The sequence below is a fragment of the Neltuma alba genome, unplaced genomic scaffold (genome assembly GCF_004799145.2).
Source record: "Neltuma alba isolate B1F8T4 unplaced genomic scaffold, ASM479914v2 tig00010952_pilon, whole genome shotgun sequence".
Taxonomy (NCBI): Eukaryota; Viridiplantae; Streptophyta; class Magnoliopsida; order Fabales; family Fabaceae; genus Neltuma; species Neltuma alba.
This window is the reverse complement of record NW_021635722.1, coordinates 234654-253708: the sequence shown is the minus strand read 5'-3', so window position 1 is coordinate 253708 and position 19055 is coordinate 234654. Positions and strand designations below refer to the sequence as shown.

Genomic DNA, 19055 nt, shown 5'->3' with positions numbered 1-19055 from the left:
TAATAATATATTTTTTATTAACATAATTAATAATACATAAAATAATATAATTAATAAATAATTAATATGTATATATATTTATAAAATATAAGATTAAATATGTTTATAAAAAAAATAACAAGATACATATCCTATAGGCTCTCACACTCTCCCTTTTTTCTCCAAAAGCAAAATTTTTTTGCTTTTTCCAAAACCATGGTTTTGGTTTTTGAGGGGGGTGTTTGGATAGCATTTTGTGCAAACCATGGTTTGGGCTTCCAAACCATGGTTTGCAAGTGCATCCAAACGGTGCCTCAATGTAACATCCTAAGTCTTATCGGGTTTTAATAGCCTCTTTTGGGTTGATTTTGAGGATAGATTAGTAATTTAATCTTGATCTGGGTGTTTGGGTTGAATTTGAGGTTTGTTGGAGGAATAGGTGAACGTACCCCTCTCAGGGTATGTTCGCCGCGGCGCACCGGGAGTTTCAGGAGGGAGTGTCTTTTCGGGAAGGTTTGGCCGCGGCAAAGTCTAGGGGACGCCGCGGCGAAGTGGTTCTGGTGAGCGAGGCTTCCCTTTCGGGAAGGTTTCGCCGCGGTGAAGTTTTTCTGGGCGAGCGAGAGTTTCCTCTCGGGAAGCTTTTGCCGCGGCGAAGATGGAGTTCGCCGCGGCGAAGTCAGGTTTTTAGGAGAGCAATCCCTCGGGATAGTTCGCCGCGACGAAGATTGGGATTCGCCGCGGCGAAAGGTCGCGATTCTATATAGTCGCGGGAGGGTTCAGCGTGCAAAAATAAGAAAAATCTGAAGGAGGAGAGAGGAGCTCTGCTAGGGTTTCGGTTTTGAGGCTTGGGAAAGACATTTCTAAGGATCCATTACCTCAAGTAAGTGATTTTAACCTCTAATCTTCTTTCTTTCTTGGAATTTCTTGAAATTTCTGAGGATTTTTTAGTGGAACTCTAGGTTTTTCTAAGTTGTGATGGAACTGAGGTTTTTGACTGATTGTTTTGAGTTTAATTGATTGCATTGGGTTAGTTTAGGTATTTAATCGGTGTAGTTTCCTTGGATTTAAAGAATCTTGAGTTTTTGGAGCTAGGGTTTATGGAGATGGATGATTTGGGATTTAGGATGATAATGTAGAGGTTGATTTTGAGTTTTGTGAATTGGGTTATGTTAAGGAGGGTTAAATTGGATGTTTAATCAGTTTAGAATTGTTGTTGGAACCTTAATTGCTCAAATGGGATGTTTGGGTGTAGAATTCCTATAGTGGGTCCTTGAGGTTATGAATTTTAATTGATGTTTGGAAAGGAATTGAGGTTTTAATGGATTGGTATGATTTTGGAGTGTTGCCTTGATAGATATACCCTTTGAGTTGGGTAGAGTTTTTGGCCACATTATTAGTTTGAAAGCTAATATATGATGGTTGTGTATTTGTGTGCTTGTGTAGACCGGTTGTGAGTCGTGGTGGTGCACGGGGCCACATTGTCGGTTTGTTATTCCTTGCTCAGGCGAGAGGTAACCACTTTCCAATCCTTAGTACTTGCTTCTGTGGTATTGTGAGTAGATTTATGCTTTGTACTCTAAGTAGTAATTATGTTCGAACCGTATGTTGTATATAAAAAGGAAAAACCGTCTTGTGGGGGTTTTGACTAATGATGAATGAGTTCTGGAATCGTGAAAGATATGCCACTGAATGAGGTTAATTGTGAAATGAATATTACTTTTTGATTATGATTTGAGCATGATGCATTGATTGGGAATTTGGTGAGAGTTTGTCTGTTACTACCACGTGGTAAGGCCTCCATTAATGCATGATGGTTGGCTTAGTACGTCCCCCATAGTGAGAGATAGGCCTTCTGGCTCCCTACGTCCCCCGGAGTGAGGGATAGGCCTTTTATGGCTCCTTACGTCCCCCATAGTGAGGGATAGGCCGGCTCCGGCTCCTGAAAATCCCCCAAAGTGAGGGATTGGGTTAATGGGATTTGCATCATTTCACTCGCATGATTTATTGTGGCTATCTTGTTATTATGTTAATTGTGAATTGCCCCACTTGACACCTCACGAGCACCTATTTAGCAGTACCTAGTATTGGAAAGGTTGGTTACTGGGACTTTGTCTCACCCCGTGGTTTACAATGTTTTCAGGTGAAGGTTCTAGGCGTGTGCCTTCGGGAAGAGACGCGGAGGCTTGAGCTTGGTTAGCTTTAGGCCTCTAGCTTTTGTTTATGTATGGCTAGTTGTATATTGCCACGATTAGGGTCCTTTTAAACTATTTTGATTGCCCGGCTTTATTGTAAACCGGAGAAAGTGTATCTTCTTATTTTGAATTGGCCGGAGGCCCCTTTTTACTGATTATGGAACTTGGATTTACATTGTTGGAAACCATGTGGATGGGCTAATTTTGTTGTGTTTTGTTACCCGGGCCGAAGGCTCGGAGGCCCAGTAGATGTAAATGAACGATTTCAGTTGCATGCAACGGACTTTGAGTTGGAACCGAGTTTTAAATGTTGATTTCTAAAGTTATGCAAATTTCTTTCTACTATGGTAGTTTGTTGTAACAGTTTTCCTTTTCTACCATAGTAGTGATTTTGTGATGAGTTATAATGTTTTTAAGGTTAAGGGTTTTACACTCAGTGTCAGACGACCATTCATATTATTGTTTCCCAAGTCTATAGTTACAATTTTATAATTGTATTCCAAAGGCAATTGAATGTTGACCTATATAAGGGAACGGCAAAGAGCATAATAGTTAAAAATAAAGATGTTAAGATGAATGTCTAGTCCTGTGAAAAAAATATAAAATTCATAATAAATATATATAGAAACGAGTTGGTGTCACATTATTGAAGAAAAATGATAAAAAAAAATTATTAAAGGTAATTTGAACATATATATAAAAAGGGTCATTAGAGAGACTAGAAGTAAGAATGATAGATTAGAGTTGATGATGCTGCAATTAACAACTATGGTGAAGTTGAAGAGAAAAATAGGTAAATGACTTGTCTTGTTCGTGTGTTTTCCATTATCTCTATATGGTCAAAGTAGATACAATTCTTACAAATGTCTGGCGTGAAGGGTTGAATATAATAGGGCCAAGAAGCTTTCTGATCGTTCAGTGCAGACCCATTATTTAGAAAAGACTGAGGATGCTCATCAACGGGATGCAAGAAAACCTGAAAGGAGCGATCAGTGGGTTGGTGATGAGAGAACGCAGAGGAGGAATTGGCACGGTGATAATCGGAGAAACATGACAGCGACTGACACCAAACCTTTACCTGAGATGTGGCGTAAGCCTGCTGAGCAGAAAAAATCTTACGATGCTGTTGATCAGCAGTGAGTTAAAGCTACTTCAGCGGTTGAACTTGCTCAAGCTTTCTCTCGATCCACGTCAGATCCAAAAGTGAATGATAGATGATTACCAGGTCAGAGGGGGGATACTGGGCGTGCACGGCAGCCATTTTCACGCCTTGTTGGTCCAACCCCGCAGCCTTCTTCCAATGATTAAATATTTCATTTGGTACATGTACATGCAAGTTGTGGTTTCTGAAGCACTTAATGGAGTGGTTGTGGGTTATTTCCTGCTCATTACCTGAAGAAGAAAATTGAATATGGGCCGCTATTGAAAGCACCTAACGGAGTGGTTGTGGCTTATTCCCCACCCCTTTTGTCTCCATTCAGCTATCTTCTCCCACAACTCTGCCTGCAAAGCATTGCAGCTGCCCAAGTTCTGATCTGCCGAGATAAACAATTCTCAGCTCTAGCTTTACTTATGTTCCAACTAAAGTTCCAAATCTTCCCACATCCCCAAGCCGTCACTGTTCACTGTAATTACCCTTCCTCTTCTCGCAAACCAACTAGCCCTGTCATTACTCCGCACCCTTTCAACATCGTTTGTATAAGTTTCACATTTAATCATCGTCTTGCTACTTTACTAAGGTCCCGCTCTTGCTCCCACAGGCAAAAGCAGTTGTTGAACTTGTATAGAATTAAAACATATAATTTGGCTTCTTCTTCTTCTTCTTCTTGAGAACCCACAGTATCTTGAGCTGTCCGGCTTCAAGAAACGACAAAATAAAAATGAAGTCCTCTCGTTCAAAATTGAGGTAAATAATTTAGCTGAGACCTCAAGTTGAAACTCATGGACACACGTGACTAAACCCAAAGAGTTCCTAAACTGTTGTTCTGGGCCTCAAGATCTATAGCTCTCGGATCAGGTCCATTCAGTGGGTTTTGTCAACGTATCAATATTTATAAGGGAAAATTAGATTGGAAGTCTTTTAAATTATAACTGATTTTCAATTAGATTTCTGTAGCTTTTTAATTAGGTTTTTACAATTTCACTTGATTTTAATAGATTTTCTTTAATTTTTTTATCACGTTTATAGTTTCATCTGATTTTTAATTAGCTACCTGTAATTTTGGGTGACAATAAACATATACGGACAACCGTCAACCAAACCTTGTGTTTGGTTTGGAATCATATGAGGTCCGAGTCATTGATAAATACTGCTACATTTTTTCTTCAAATGGATGGTGTATGGAAGTTGGAAGATGTGAAAATAATATTGTATATTTTTTACCTAATAAATTAAGGAAAAATGACATAAAAAAGAAGTTGAAAATTGCTATATTCTAATTTAAGTACCTAAGCCTTCAAAATCTCAAAGGAGAAAGTCATACCTAATCAGGTATTTTACAAACATAATTAATAAAAAAAACCCTTATCTCAAAAAGTTTATCAATAAGTTGTGAACTGGTAATAATAAATGTTGAAGAGCACATAGAAAGAAATGTATTGCCAATGACAAATTATTTATTGATAAATTGAGAATTGATAATGACAAGTCTTAAACAGTTAATGACAAGAAATATACTGGTAATAACAAATTTGATAGCTTCTTTTTAAAAATATGATACAAAGGCATTTTAGTGATTTGACTATATTTGTAAAATATCAAATTAGACACTACTTTCTCTTTTAAAATTTTGAATTCTTAGGTACCTAAATTGAAATATTATAATTTTTAACTTTTCTTTTAATGCCATTTTTTCATAAATTAATACGGCATTAGGCATACTTTTGAAACCAAAAAAAAATTCGGCATACCCTATCAGCAGTTTCGTTACTGTATCATTTAAATTATTTATAATTTATACATCAATACATATGTCTCAATTTTAGGCATTTTACCCGCGTATTACACAAAATATAAACTTAAATAACTAATGGGGTTGAGTTTAACTAGCCTCTCACAATGTGACAAACTAATATTTAAATTCTTACTGGAAAAAAAATCTAGATTTAGTTGAATTGTCTCAAATAAAAGAATACATGTGCTTAATAAAGTATAAACTTAACTCATAAGATTTAATATAGAATTTATTTTATATGAATCTTGGTTTCTTCATAATTATCAAATTAAGTTATAGAATATACAGATCATGCCGCTTCTCATTTCTAATTTCGCAAGCACATCTCCGGCCAAAAAAACAAAAACGGAAGTACATCCTTCCTTCTTTTTTTTTTTTTCTCTTTTTCTTCTTTAAATGTCATCTGCACTCTTAAGGTCCATGTGATTTGAGGAAAAATGAGAAACGAAGAGGGGAGAAAAATTTTAACAAGCTCAATTTGAAAAATTAAAAAAAATAGGGTTAAGAGTTTTCAATTAATATTTATTATTATTTTATATTACTTCTTCTCTTTATTAAAATTTCAAAACCCCACTTTTCTAGTTTTTTAAATAGAGCTCATTAAAATTTTCCTTCCCCTCTCTTCCTCTCCATTTCCCTCATACCATAGATCTAAGAATAAATGGATGAAATTTAACATTTTATAAAAGTACTATCATAATATTTTATTTTGATGAAAAATTATAATATTTTATAAATTAATTTTTTTAATTTTTTGTTGTACTGCAGTTATGAACTGTACATATTAAATTTTAAAATTTTAAATTTATTTATTCATGTTTATAATAATAGTTTTATAAAATATTAAATATAAATAATTTATTTTTTTATTTAAAGGTAGATATGAGATTCTTACAAGAAAAGGAGAAAGAGAGGGAGGGAAAAAAAAAAGGATGATTCAAGGAATTTAGCGTATGAAAAAAAAAATGTTCAAAGCAAGCCTTTGAATTTTGAAGTCCTTTTTTTTGGCCAATTGAATTTTGAAGTCTGAACACTCTAATAAAGACTAAGAAAAAGTCATTATAATTTGTGATACGCAAATGAATGATAGCTTCCTAACTTTTAAACGCATACGTTACTTTTTCCTATTTATTTTCATTGCATTTCCGTTTTCATCCATTTTTTAACAAGGCAGTAAAAATTGGTCATTGAATATATTAAGACAACGATAGAAGGGTTAAAAGTTCACATTTGGGTGAATTCAGGGTCAAATCAATTAAGATTAAAATGAAATAAGTTAATTAAAATATATAAAAATGTTCCTATATAACTTAAAGAGTAATGTTTAAATAGAAAGGTATTAATTTACAAGTAAATAAAATATTATTGTACAAAACTACACATAATTTAATAAAACAAAGTTACTAAAATATAAATTTGATGGACATCCATTTTTTCAAAACTCAAAATGATGTCATTTCGTTCTCAACAAAGAGGAAAAAATAGGGAATTCAACTTGAACAACTTGTCTAAAACTTTTATAATCTAATTAGTCGCGAAACTAGTCCACCAGATCATTGCTACAGAGACCAAACAAACTAGAGTTGGGTTTTAAATTAAAAACGAAAGAGAAGGAAGAGGAGAAAGAAGAAGACGGAGGAGAAGAAGCTGCGCTACCATAGAGTGGATTTTTAGCATGTACACCGGTGAAAGTATGATTTCTAAGGCAGAAGAAGTGAAAGAACCCATCCTTAATAACATTTCCGCCGACGGGGTAACTTGGAAGAAAGAAGTGAAATGAGGGGGGGGGGGGGGGACACGGAAAACAAAAGAAAGAGATGTTTGTGGGAGAAAAGAAAGTGATTTTTGGAAGGTTGAGAAACGTGTTGCAGTGGAGAAGTAGGTTTTAGACTTGGGAAAATGAATATTTATTAATTAATTAGCAATGGTTTTTGAAATTATTTTAAACCAGAATACTCTGAGGAAGAAAAAAACTTAATTTTTGGACAAAATAAAGGAAAAAACTAGATACAACCATATTTGGGATAATATTAAGATAATAAGATCTCTGTTTTTTTAATGCATTGGGAGATTTACAATTGTAATGTTAGTTTGAAGACAATAAAATTATTTGTATTATAATATTGTGATTATTTTTAGAGATAAAAATTATTATAAAAATTTAAATTTTTAATTTTTAATTTTTTTCAATTTTTTTTTTAAAAAGAGAGATGATAACGTGGGGAAGAAAGATGACTTTTTTTTGTTCTTAAACAAGGAAGAAAGATAACTTTAGATTTGATATTCGGGCAACTCAAATTGAGGGACAAACTCTTACATTTTTTTTAGCTTTTTTATTTTAACATTATTTTATTATTATTATTTTTTTTATTATTACACTAAAAAATGGGTCTTACAATTAGAATTGGAGGAAGTAACTTGCACTTATATTATTATACATGTATGTGATATTTTTTTTAATTTAATTAGTCTTTCAGTCCATTTTTATAAGCAACAGCTACCATTTCCCTCTTGTCTCTAAATATAAGCAATATTTGCAATTTGTCTTAAATTTTTGTAATAAATTTTTATTTTGCCCATATTAATTACTTATTTTAATACTTAATATATTTATTATCTCACTTCCCAAATCATCATCTCTCTTCACCACAAATTCTCTCTCTTTTTATGACTTTCTTTATTATAATATTTTTTATTCTCTTTTTTTATACCCTCTCTCTTCCATAAATAAAGGTATTTTGAAAAATAATTTTAATTTTTACATATTTATTATTTTTAATTAATTTTTTTAATTATGTGATGAAATTTAAGATTGTTTATAAAAAAAGATGGAGGGATAATTACATTATCAGTTCGACCTGAACATCTGAACCTTAACCCGCTTCACTCTCCAGTTCAAACGTCGTGCTCAGCTTTTGAAAGATTGGGATTAATAGGATGACTTTTAAAAAATCTTTCCACTCTACTAAACATGATAAACACGAGGAATAAACCACACACTCCCCTTCTTAAAAGTCAAAGCAACAAACATTGGAGGGAACAAAGTTCATGCTGTGTTTTGCTCGGTGGCCTTCATACGCCTGCCCCTTGTACATTTTTCGAGATTTAATAGTTGGCATATGTCCTTCTCAAAAAGTAAAACCTCATACATATACATATATATACACACACAATTGAATGAAGCTTGAGATAAGTTGTATAATTTTTATATTAGTTTTTGTACTTAATTTAAAAATTAATTGATTAATTTAAATAGATTTAAAAAATTAGTTAAGTTAGTTGTTTATAATAAATAGGTGTTGTTTTTTTTCAAAATATTACTAATTATGCGTATTAACTAAAACTATTCCTCTGATCCTATTTACAAGTTACTTCCAACATATTTCACATAGACCAAGGAAAATCTTAAACTTTATTAACTTTTATTTAAAATCTAACAACTTTCCAACTTTATTATTATTTAATATACATTATACTTCATATAAACAAAGTTAAACAATAATACATGAAGGGTAAAATTATACATTTATGCAAAAAATTTCTCTTAATGCCTCATAAATAGGACTAAAAAATATATTCTCTCTCTGCCCTATAAATAGGACTAGAGGAGTATCATTTAACAAAATTTTTAACATGTACAATTACTACTTTGAAAAAAATAGATAAATATGAGAGACAAAATAGATTGAGATCTTATATTTATAATTAAATTAATTATTAAACTAACTCATATATTCAAGAAGAGAGGTAGTATATCCCTTTTAAGAAACGTAAGTGCACAGAGGGTACTCCACGAATTTAAGAAATATCTGACAGCTAGTCTTAGTTTTCTACCCGTAAAAGGTAATGTTATGTTCATGCATGGTAGGAGAGCATTTAGGTCTAAAGGCACCGAACTCTATCCCCAAGCTCTCCCCCTCTCTTCTGTCCTGATTTCCAGTTTTTTTTTTTTTTTTGGGGGGGGCTCTCTAAGAAGGATATTTTCAACAATCTTAAAGAGTTATTTCGGTACCAAGACACAATAGAATATGACATGCCTAAGATTAAATAAATCCATCCTGCAAAAAGTAAGGTCACATAATCCTTATAAATGTTTAAGGATCAGAAGCAGTACTAGACACTTAACGTTAGAGTTCAATTATCATTAACTTGAGTTATTAACCCTTTCGGTTAGAAATTAATGGACTTAAACCACTATTATACCAACTCTTAAGAGTCATTAGCTTGATAACTATTTTGGACATATTGAACAAAAAATTAATTAAGTTGGTTATTTGTTATGTTGATCTTTCTAAACTATTGTCTTCAATCATGTATATTAGATGATTGAAATTTTCCTATTTAATTGTGTGAGAACTCATTACAATACTATAGATGTTTTGGGGAAAAAAATAAAAAACAAAGTAAATTAAGGTTTTATATTTAAGACTAGATCTAATCTCCAACTAGTTTTTACATAGAGATAATATACTAGCAACATCCCTTCTACTACATAGGGGCACAAAATTTCTCACTCCTGGGGTATTAACTAAAATTAAACCAACATAACTCGATAGTGTCCTAAAAGAGGGTCTTGAACCATATATTTTATATATTATTTAAATTTTAATAAAATGTAATGGATGGTCCCAAAATATAGTCAACACTTATTAACAGTATCCAACATGAGCGGCTGGCAGGGTGGCCTATTGCGGGACGGTCATGGCGGTCGTATCAAGGAGACTCGGAAGATTAACAACCGATCTGTTCGACACTTCAGAAATAAAAGGGGGAAAAATGCTTTTTATGTTATTTATGTATGTATTAGAAGAATTATTAATTTATGTATATACTATTTTAATTTGTTACAATCATTTCGTTCAATAATTTCAAATTGTTAATATTCTTGAATTAAGAACATGATTGTACTACCTCATGTCCTAATTATAAGATATTATTTGTAAAATACAAATAAATTCCTATAATTAAGACAGGAGATAGTACTTTTTATAACAAAAAATATTTCCGATATAAAGATATTTTTATTGGTTTTTTTTCCTGTTTATATATCGCTAAGGAATCGTTAAACGATTTTATTGGTTACCCACGCAACATCGCACCTGTCATTAATTGATAATTCACATTTGTCGAATATTATTGGTGCCGTACTAATATAATTTCAGATCAATTGTTTATGCGAGAGCAAAATAGAATAATTTTTTGAAAAAAAAAACAATTAGTCAATGGGAAATACTTTTTACATACTTGAATGAAAAAACTAGATATTATTTTCCCTTGTCATCATGCAAGGAATATTGGATTAATACAAGATTAAATTAAAAACCTGTTCGAAAATCATACCCATCTCTTGGCTCTTTAGCATTATACTTTATTTAAAAGTGTAGAAAACTAAAGGAATGTAGATAAAAGGGGATAAGGAACTAGACAAAGAAATAATTCTTTAAAAATAGTTGCAATGTACACAATTCATGAATAGTGAATATTAATAATAAGTAGTACTTTAACAATTATCATCAATATCAATACAAGCTTCTTAACACGTAATAATTAACTGTTGGCTGAATTCCTGAACGGGAAACACATTAGCATTGACTAAGAGAAGATGCGTGTTCGAATTTGTTTTGGGCGGCCGCATTCAAATTAGAAAAAAAAAAAATTTGGTTAAAAGTGCCTCTTTAACAAATTAATTAGAAAATAGAACTTGCAATAAATATAAATGAATGGGACCATCAAATGTCATTAAGTATGATAGGAAATAGATCATATTACTCTAACTAATGCTATTTGCATATGACGTATCGTTATTTACATATCACGGATCCTAATTGCATATAGTAGATACCAAATCGTATATGGCAAATACTAATTGTATATTGTTAATCCAAAACTAGTATGTTGCTGATTTTATTGTACATTATAGATGTCTAGTTGTATATGATATCTTATTACATATTATGAATCCTAATTGCATTTAATTAACCCAAAATTACATATGGCTTGTTTGAATTGCATATTGCATATGAGACCTTATTGTATATCACTGATCCAAATTTCCATATTACTAATTCTAATTGCATATATGTTACTATTTAAATAAATAAATTCCTTTATGCAATACTCACACACAAATTCTTATCCATGAATGCTAATTGCATATGATAGATTTCACTTCTATCATGTTAATTTATAGATAAGAATTTGTTTGTGAGTACTGGATAAAAGAATTTATTTATATAAATAGTAACGTAGATACAATTAGAATCAGTAATATGCATATTTGGATCAGTGATATACAATAAGGTCTCGTATATAGATAGGCATCCACAATATGCAATTACAATTAGGCATATGCAACTTTGGATCAACAATGTGCAATTAGAATCAATGTTATGTAATGAGGTCTCATATGCAATTAAGCATCCACATATGTAATTAGATATACAAGATTGAATCAATTATATGCAATTAAAATTCGTGATATGCAATAAAATACCATATGTAACTAAGTATTCACAATATGCAATTAATATCAATAATATGTAAGTTTGGATCAACGATATGTAATTACAAACCGTAATATACAATAAGATTCCGTATGCAACTAAATATCTATTATATGCAATTAGGATCAGTGATATACAGATGAGGATCCGTCATATGTAATTAGCATCCATCAGGGCAATATAATATTTTTCCTACCACACTTACTAACATTTGAAGGACCCATACCTTTATGTTTATTGCAAATCCCATCCTCTAATTAATTTGTCGAAGAGAAGCTTTTAAGCAATTTCCCTTCAAAATAAAGTAATTTTGACAAAATATCATAGTTATGGCAGAATTTAAAGTTAGATTCGGATCTACAGGCACAATAGTTCCTCCAACACCTTAAAATATTTTTTAAATACATTTATCACCTTAAAATATTTTATAATTTATCTAGTACCCTAAAATATTTTTGAAGTGGAAGCACCTCATTTACCAAATATGCTCCATTATAGGAACTGTTTGTATAAAATTTAATGGCCTAAAATTTATCCAGTCGAATAAGCACTGAGTTTAGTTCCAGTCGAATTGAAAATGAAATAAAAATGACACAACTACGTATCTCTTGTTCCTTTAGAACGTATAGACAAAAATGAGAATGCTTTTACGGAAAAGTTGTTGAAAAATATTTCATTGCAAAATTTATTATTTAAATGTACATAAAGACCCAAGTTTTTGAGCAGAATCAAACTATTTTTAGGGGGTGCAACTTTTCTTAAATTGTGTGCAATGTATTTTCAACCGTGTGTAAATATCTTTTATTTTTCACATAATTAAAGATGAGTTGCACGTAATTGGAGAAAAGTTACACATGCTAAATATGGGTTGCCTAAATCCTTAAATAAATTTTTCTGGCCAAAAAAAAGGGATCTTTGGGTAATAAATTTTGCAATGGGAGATATCTCAGTAATTTTTGATGTTTGGTGGAATATAATTATAAAGGTTGAACACGTAAGTGACCAAATTACTATCCCCCAAATAAAATGTGATGATCCAATTCCTTCTGATCTTCATGCAGGTGGTGGCAGACTCCTATAAATATCGCTGCAATAATCCTTTCAAGTATCACAGAGAGAAGATATTTAATCCATCACTGAGAGGTTGAATATTGTATATTTCATGGCACTGATCAGTATGAAATCCTCCATTTTCTCCTTCCATCCCAAATTCGCCTCCACAAAAGCAGAGCTTTCTGGCAGATCCTCCTCCTTCAAACTCTATTCTCAGCCTACTGCTGACAAATGGATCATCACTGAAAAAGGCCCTTCTGCCCCTTTGAGAAACTTTGTAAGTTGTGGAAACCTTCGAGTTATTTCTATATATTCTACGCCACGTGTTTTCTGGAGCTTTTCTGTATTAATAACATTCTTCCATGGCAGGATCACCTCTTGCGATAATCTGGAAGGAGAGCTCAAACTGTATAAGAACGTTCTTAAGAATGTGGGTGAACATTCAGTTAAAGGCTTGTACATGGTTGATGCTATGCAACGCCTGAACATCGATTACCACTTCCAAGAAGAAATTGACGAATTCCTCGCAACTCAACGCACGATTTTCAGCACTTATGGAAGTGGCTACGACCATGATGATCTTCATCAGGTTTCTCTTCTCTTCCGCCTTCTGAGACAGCAAGGTTATTCTGTACCTGCAGGTGGGGACTGATACTTTAAAAACAGAAACATATCATGTTACTCCTCTACCGGTTCTTAATATAAGACCTAATTGACTAACTTGAATAAATTAAGGATACTAGTTAATATACTATGTTTTTCTTAAAACATCTCAAATATTTTCTTTAATTTCCTTCCTTCCTCTCCTACTTGATTATTGTCAATAAAATATCAATATGGTTAATTTTGAAAACAATATATAAATATGTGAAATAGGTCTTATGTACAGGATCAACATCAACTCTCTAATTATATTTTTTTGCTGAAAGAGTACTGCTAAAATAGTTTGTTTTCTTTTTGTCGAGTTGCAGAGGTGTTTGAGAAGTTTACAGCAAAGGAGGGGAAGTTTAGCGACAAGGTAAGCGCATATGTCAAGGGAATGACAGAATTATATGAGGCTTCACAACTAAGAATGCCGGGAGAAGCCATACTTGATGAAGCTGAACAGTTTAGCGAGAAGATGCTAAAGGAAATAAGTGCCTACATTGGTGTTGATAAAGCTGAGTTTGTGAGGAGTACTTTGGAGCAACCGTTTCACAAAAGTCTGCCAATTTTCACTTCCAGAAACTTATTTCAAGGCACTCATGGCATGAACGGATGGCTCAAATCCTTACAAGATTTGGCCAAAATGAACTTCAATATGCTCCAATCTGCATACGAAATGGAGATCCTTCAAATTTCTAAGTATGCTTCTAAGATATTTCCAACAAAAAAAAAAAAAGGTTTTTCTTTACCATTATATACTTGCCAAAATATATATTTTATTTTCATTTTCAGATGGTGGACTGAACGTGGACTAGCGAACGAGTTGAAGTATGCTAGAAACCAACCGTTGAAATGGTACATTTGGTCACTGGGATGCTTAGCAGATCCATCTTTTTCAGAAGAAAGGGTGGAGCTCACAAAACCAATTTCCTTCGTCTACCTAATAGACGACATTTTTAATATATATGGGACCATTGAAGAACCAACTCATTTCACAAAAGCTGTTATAAGGTATACTTATCACTCCTGCAAATATTGCTGCTACAAGTTAAAGATCACAGATATTGATCTTGTTTGAATATATACAGATGGGATATTGAAGCTGCAGAAGAGCTACCCGATTACATGAAGATATGCTTTAAGGCACTCCATGATCTCACCAATGAAATCAGCTACAAAGTGTATCCGAAGCATGGATGGGACCCCAGTTCGTCCCTCCGAAAAGCGGTAAGTATAAATATATATATTCAGCATTATCACAATTTTACTGTTATGATTCAAATGTTTGAAACATTAATTGTTCACTGGTTTTGTTTTTACTTGGTGCAGTGGGGGAGCTTGTGTGAAGTATTTCTGATAGAAGCAGAATGGTTTGCTTCAGGGAAGATACGCAGTGCAGAAGAATACTCGAAGAATGGGATACTAAGCTCAGGAGTGCAGATAGTATTGGTTCACATTTTCTTTCTAGTAGGTCAAGGAATCACCAACGAATCAGTGCTGAAAATAGACAATACTCCAACCATCATCTCTTCCGCACCAACAATTCTTCGTCTCTGGGATGACTTGGGAAGTGCTGAGGTAAACATTCTCTTCGCAAATCAACATTCTCTAAATCGTTCAGTTTCTGCCGAATTTAAGAAACTGGAGAAACCAGTAACGCACAAAACACCATATATATACATATAGTTACAGAAAAGTTAGTATGATGTGAATGAAGAGGGTTTAATTGATTAATTTGTAGGACGAGAATCAGGAAGGGAAGGATGGATCATATATGGAATGCGTGAAGAAGGAGAGGAGGAACAAGGAAATGGCAAGAAAGTTGGTGAGGGCTAAGATCTCAGATGCGTGGAAGAGTCTGAACAGAGAGTTCATAATGGACAACTCATTTTCTTCAAATCAAGAAAGCATCCTCAATCTGGCGAGGATGGTGCCACTGATGTACAGTTACGATCATAAACAATGCCTTCCCAAACTAGAGGCCGAAGTCAAGTCGTTGCTTTATGATAAACTTCCTCTGTGATTATGATTCCCACGAACTTCTTTTTCAAATGCAAGAATGAGACAAGACAAGTCATACTCATATTAGGGCTTAGAGGGGTTTGGAAGAGCCAAGAGTGATGTTGTACTGTTTTTTTTTTTTTTGCCTGAAGAGTGATGTTGTACGAGAAAGACCCCAATATCGCAATCGGTTGGTGTAGGGCATAGTGGTAATCTATTCTTTTCCCAAGCCACCCCACAGTGCTTTATATGATCAACTTCTTTTCCGATTATAATTCACACGCACCGACAGTATCATCTCCGGTTTAGATTCATTTCCCTCGTTTGTTAGTTCTCTCGATCGATCTCTTTGTTCTACGGTGATTTCGTACAGAAGAACAGTAAAAATTCACGTGCAGCTATATATGTATATGGGAAAATGATACTGAGGTCCCACATAACACAAAATAATGTAAAAGAGTGCCTTCAAACCTGTTAATTAATCAGAAGCGCCAAAGGAATAAGAGAAAACGTGAAAAGACTATATTGCTACTGCTAAATTACAGTGGAAAATAAAAACTGATTTTATTTGAACCCAATTCTACCGTGCGATAGCTCACTGTACTCTCAAAAACTGGCGGTCTGGTGCTATATCCACTCTCATGTGAAGCAACCTAACTCAAATCTGCTCAATGTCGCGCAATTGGACCTAGAATCAAGGGAGGGTTCCTGCTCTTTCATCGATCTTAGCTCCGTTTCAAACAAAGAGAGGCGCTGAATTCTTTTGGGTAGAACTCATGCAATATAAGGTTATTATTCATTTGCTGAATTTCGGTGGCAGATCTATTTACCTTTCTTTAATGGAGTAGCAGAAGTAAAACTTCACGTGCAGCTATATAAATAAATGGAAATAATTGAGAAAAAAATAAATGAAAAAAGGTACACATAATCAATGGGGGTAAAAGTTACATTAAACAATATTCATTTGTTTTCAAAGTGTAACTTATAAGAAAAAATCATATTGATTCTAAAAATTGTAAGTTATAAAAATTAAAGAACAAGACGGACATCCATATATCTAATTAATATATTAACGATGTAACATGAGATGAACAAGGCAAACTGGTTAAAAGTTTTAACAAATATCTTGCGCTTCAGTTTATGAGTGAAACTGAAAAAGGCCTTAATTAATCTTTGTTAAAATGTTAAATACTAAAAGAAAAATTAATTACGCGCCTTCATCTTCTTCTTCCTTTTCCTCTCGATTTCTCACTATGGTGGGGGAAAGCAACCAGAAGTTCGCCCCAATCAATCGTCTCGGGCCACATCCCTGTCTGCCGGCGATCGAGATGTTGGTTGAGATTTGGCTCATTGTTAGCATTGTGGAGTTGGAAATGGTACCCTTTAGTCTTATTTTATAAGATAGGAAGAGAAGACAATTTTTAATTCTATTCATAATTCACTTCATTAAAACGTGAATATATGTACTATTTCATCTTTCATTTACTATAGTATAAATAGTTATTTTTTTAAAAGTAAATCTATTAAATAAGATTAAAGTTAAAAAGTTGTTATATTTTAATAAGAAGTTAATAAATTTTAAGGTTTTTCTTATAAAATATACTGAAAGTACCTTATATAAAGGACTTGTTTCTCTTATATCCATGGGATCTTGTGGCTTTTCTACCCTTCCTTGGTAGTTGGTCCCCATAAAGATCTTCAATAGTATCTTACTTACAAGTTCTCTCTCTCTCTCTCTCTCTTACATATTCTCATTTACCCTTATGCACAAAACCCTCTCTCCCTCTCTCTCATACAAGGTTTTTATGCTGCTGCAACTTTAATTTGTTCCGAAAGAGGAAAACCAGATAAAAAAAAACTCGATCACTTGACATCTCTGTTCTAATTTTTTTAGTATATATGTCATTATCTCCATATATATATATATATATGAATATAATGTCGATCACGAATATATATATTGATATAAATATAATGTCGTTCAAAAGATTGACATAAATAATTGTGAAATTAGAGAAGGAAAGTCTGATGATCATGTGCATGGTATTTGAAACGCGCAATATTCAGCAACAGATGTATTAGTGTAGTAGTAACGGATTTCATAAATTTGTAAGTTGCATAAATTTTTGGTACAGAAAAGTTACATAAACTTCAATGCTAAAAAATATTATGAAACCGTTAAAAATCAAATCAAATCAAATTATAATAAAAAACGAACAATTTTTTTATGTTTAAAAAAAATGCTTGACTTGCTAAAAATAAACTATCTTCCTCATATATGTGCGTGCAAGTGTTGATATTTTTTTAATTATTTCATACAAATTAAACCCCCGCACCCACACAGATATTAATATCCAAGTATGAACACAATTATATATTGAAGACAACATCACTTCACAATTATATATTTGACGTGCCCACCAAAATAATTATACTACCTCAGGTCTCTAATACAAAACTCAATTTAACTTTCAATTTAGTTTTAAATATAAGACCCCAATCTACTTTGTCTCTTATATTTATCTATTTTTTTAATATAATTTTTATAGTTGTCGCACATGTTAAAGGTTAATCAAATGGTAGTTTTAGCTAATAGTAGTACATGATTATCAAAGATATTTTACAAAAGACAACACCTAATTATTACAAATAACTAACTCAATAAACTTTTTTAATCTATTCAAATTAGTCAACTAACATTTATATTAAAGACTGGAGGTAGTATTATATATATATATATATATATTAAGAAGAAGACAATTTATTGAAATTAAATAAGGCAAAATGATACACACAGTTGGGTTTCTCTGCATCAAAAGACAAACGTAAACTTAATATTACAACGAAGCCCAATCGAGTTAAAACAAAAAAGAAAAACTGAACCCCATAAAAACAGAAAACAACGACCACAACTAAATAAAGACGGGAACGAAAGAAAAAGGCTACAGTGCAACGAAAATGATAGTATTGGCAGCAAGAAGAAACACTCAATGGTCTAATAATGTTGGCTGGAACACGTCATTCCCTAAAAAAGGGTATCCATACATTTAATTCATTTCATAGGGGTCCCATCGTGATATATCTTTCATTAAAATCACGTGCATTGTTTTTTCCAAGTTAATTAATAAATTAATATCATATGGCTGCCCATTAAATTATATTAACGTCATTAATATACCTCTGATGCTAACGTTTAACTAGAAATCAACCATACGATTTGTCACTTTATAATTGTGTGTAAAGATCAACAATTTGAACCATTCGCAGTGATTATTAACTCCGTAGTCGTAATAATAATAATAAAATTAGCCAGATACAATGCAATGTTTTGTCTAGTTTAAAATTCATGTAGTTCTAACGAAATTTTAAATAAATTTTTCTAAGAAATATATATGTGTGAGGGGAGTATGATTTTGGGAGAATTATAATAAGATCAAAAAAATAATAATAATTACCAGTAAATCTTAATGACAAGTAAACATTTATTATTTATTACCTTGAAACTTGTCATTACAAGTTGCTTTATTGTCATTGAGATTTTTTTTTAGTAATTACATTCCTTGAGACTTTATAACAATAATTCTCGCTATATTTTCGATTAAAGAAAGAAAATGTCTTACGTCAAATTTTTCACTGTGTGCGTGAGTGGCAAGGAGCAATATGATCAGGTTGGACCAAAAAAAAGAGAGAAAAAAAAGAAAAAGAGCAATATGATCTGTTATAAAGAC

At 32.5% G+C, this 19055-nt stretch overlaps 1 protein-coding gene across 1 annotated transcript; it reads left to right on the top strand.

Moving 5' to 3' along the window:
* Positions 1–12790: 12790 nt before the first annotated feature.
* Positions 12791–15349, top strand: LOC114760245 ((3S,6E)-nerolidol synthase 1-like). The gene is made up of 6 exons (XM_028949512.1): positions 12791–13322; positions 13653–14025; positions 14119–14337; positions 14415–14553; positions 14656–14904; positions 15068–15349. The coding sequence occupies exons 1-6, from the start codon at positions 12791–12793 to the stop codon at positions 15347–15349; spliced, it is 1794 nt and encodes a 597-aa protein (XP_028805345.1).
* Positions 15350–19055: the final 3706 nt, after the last annotated feature.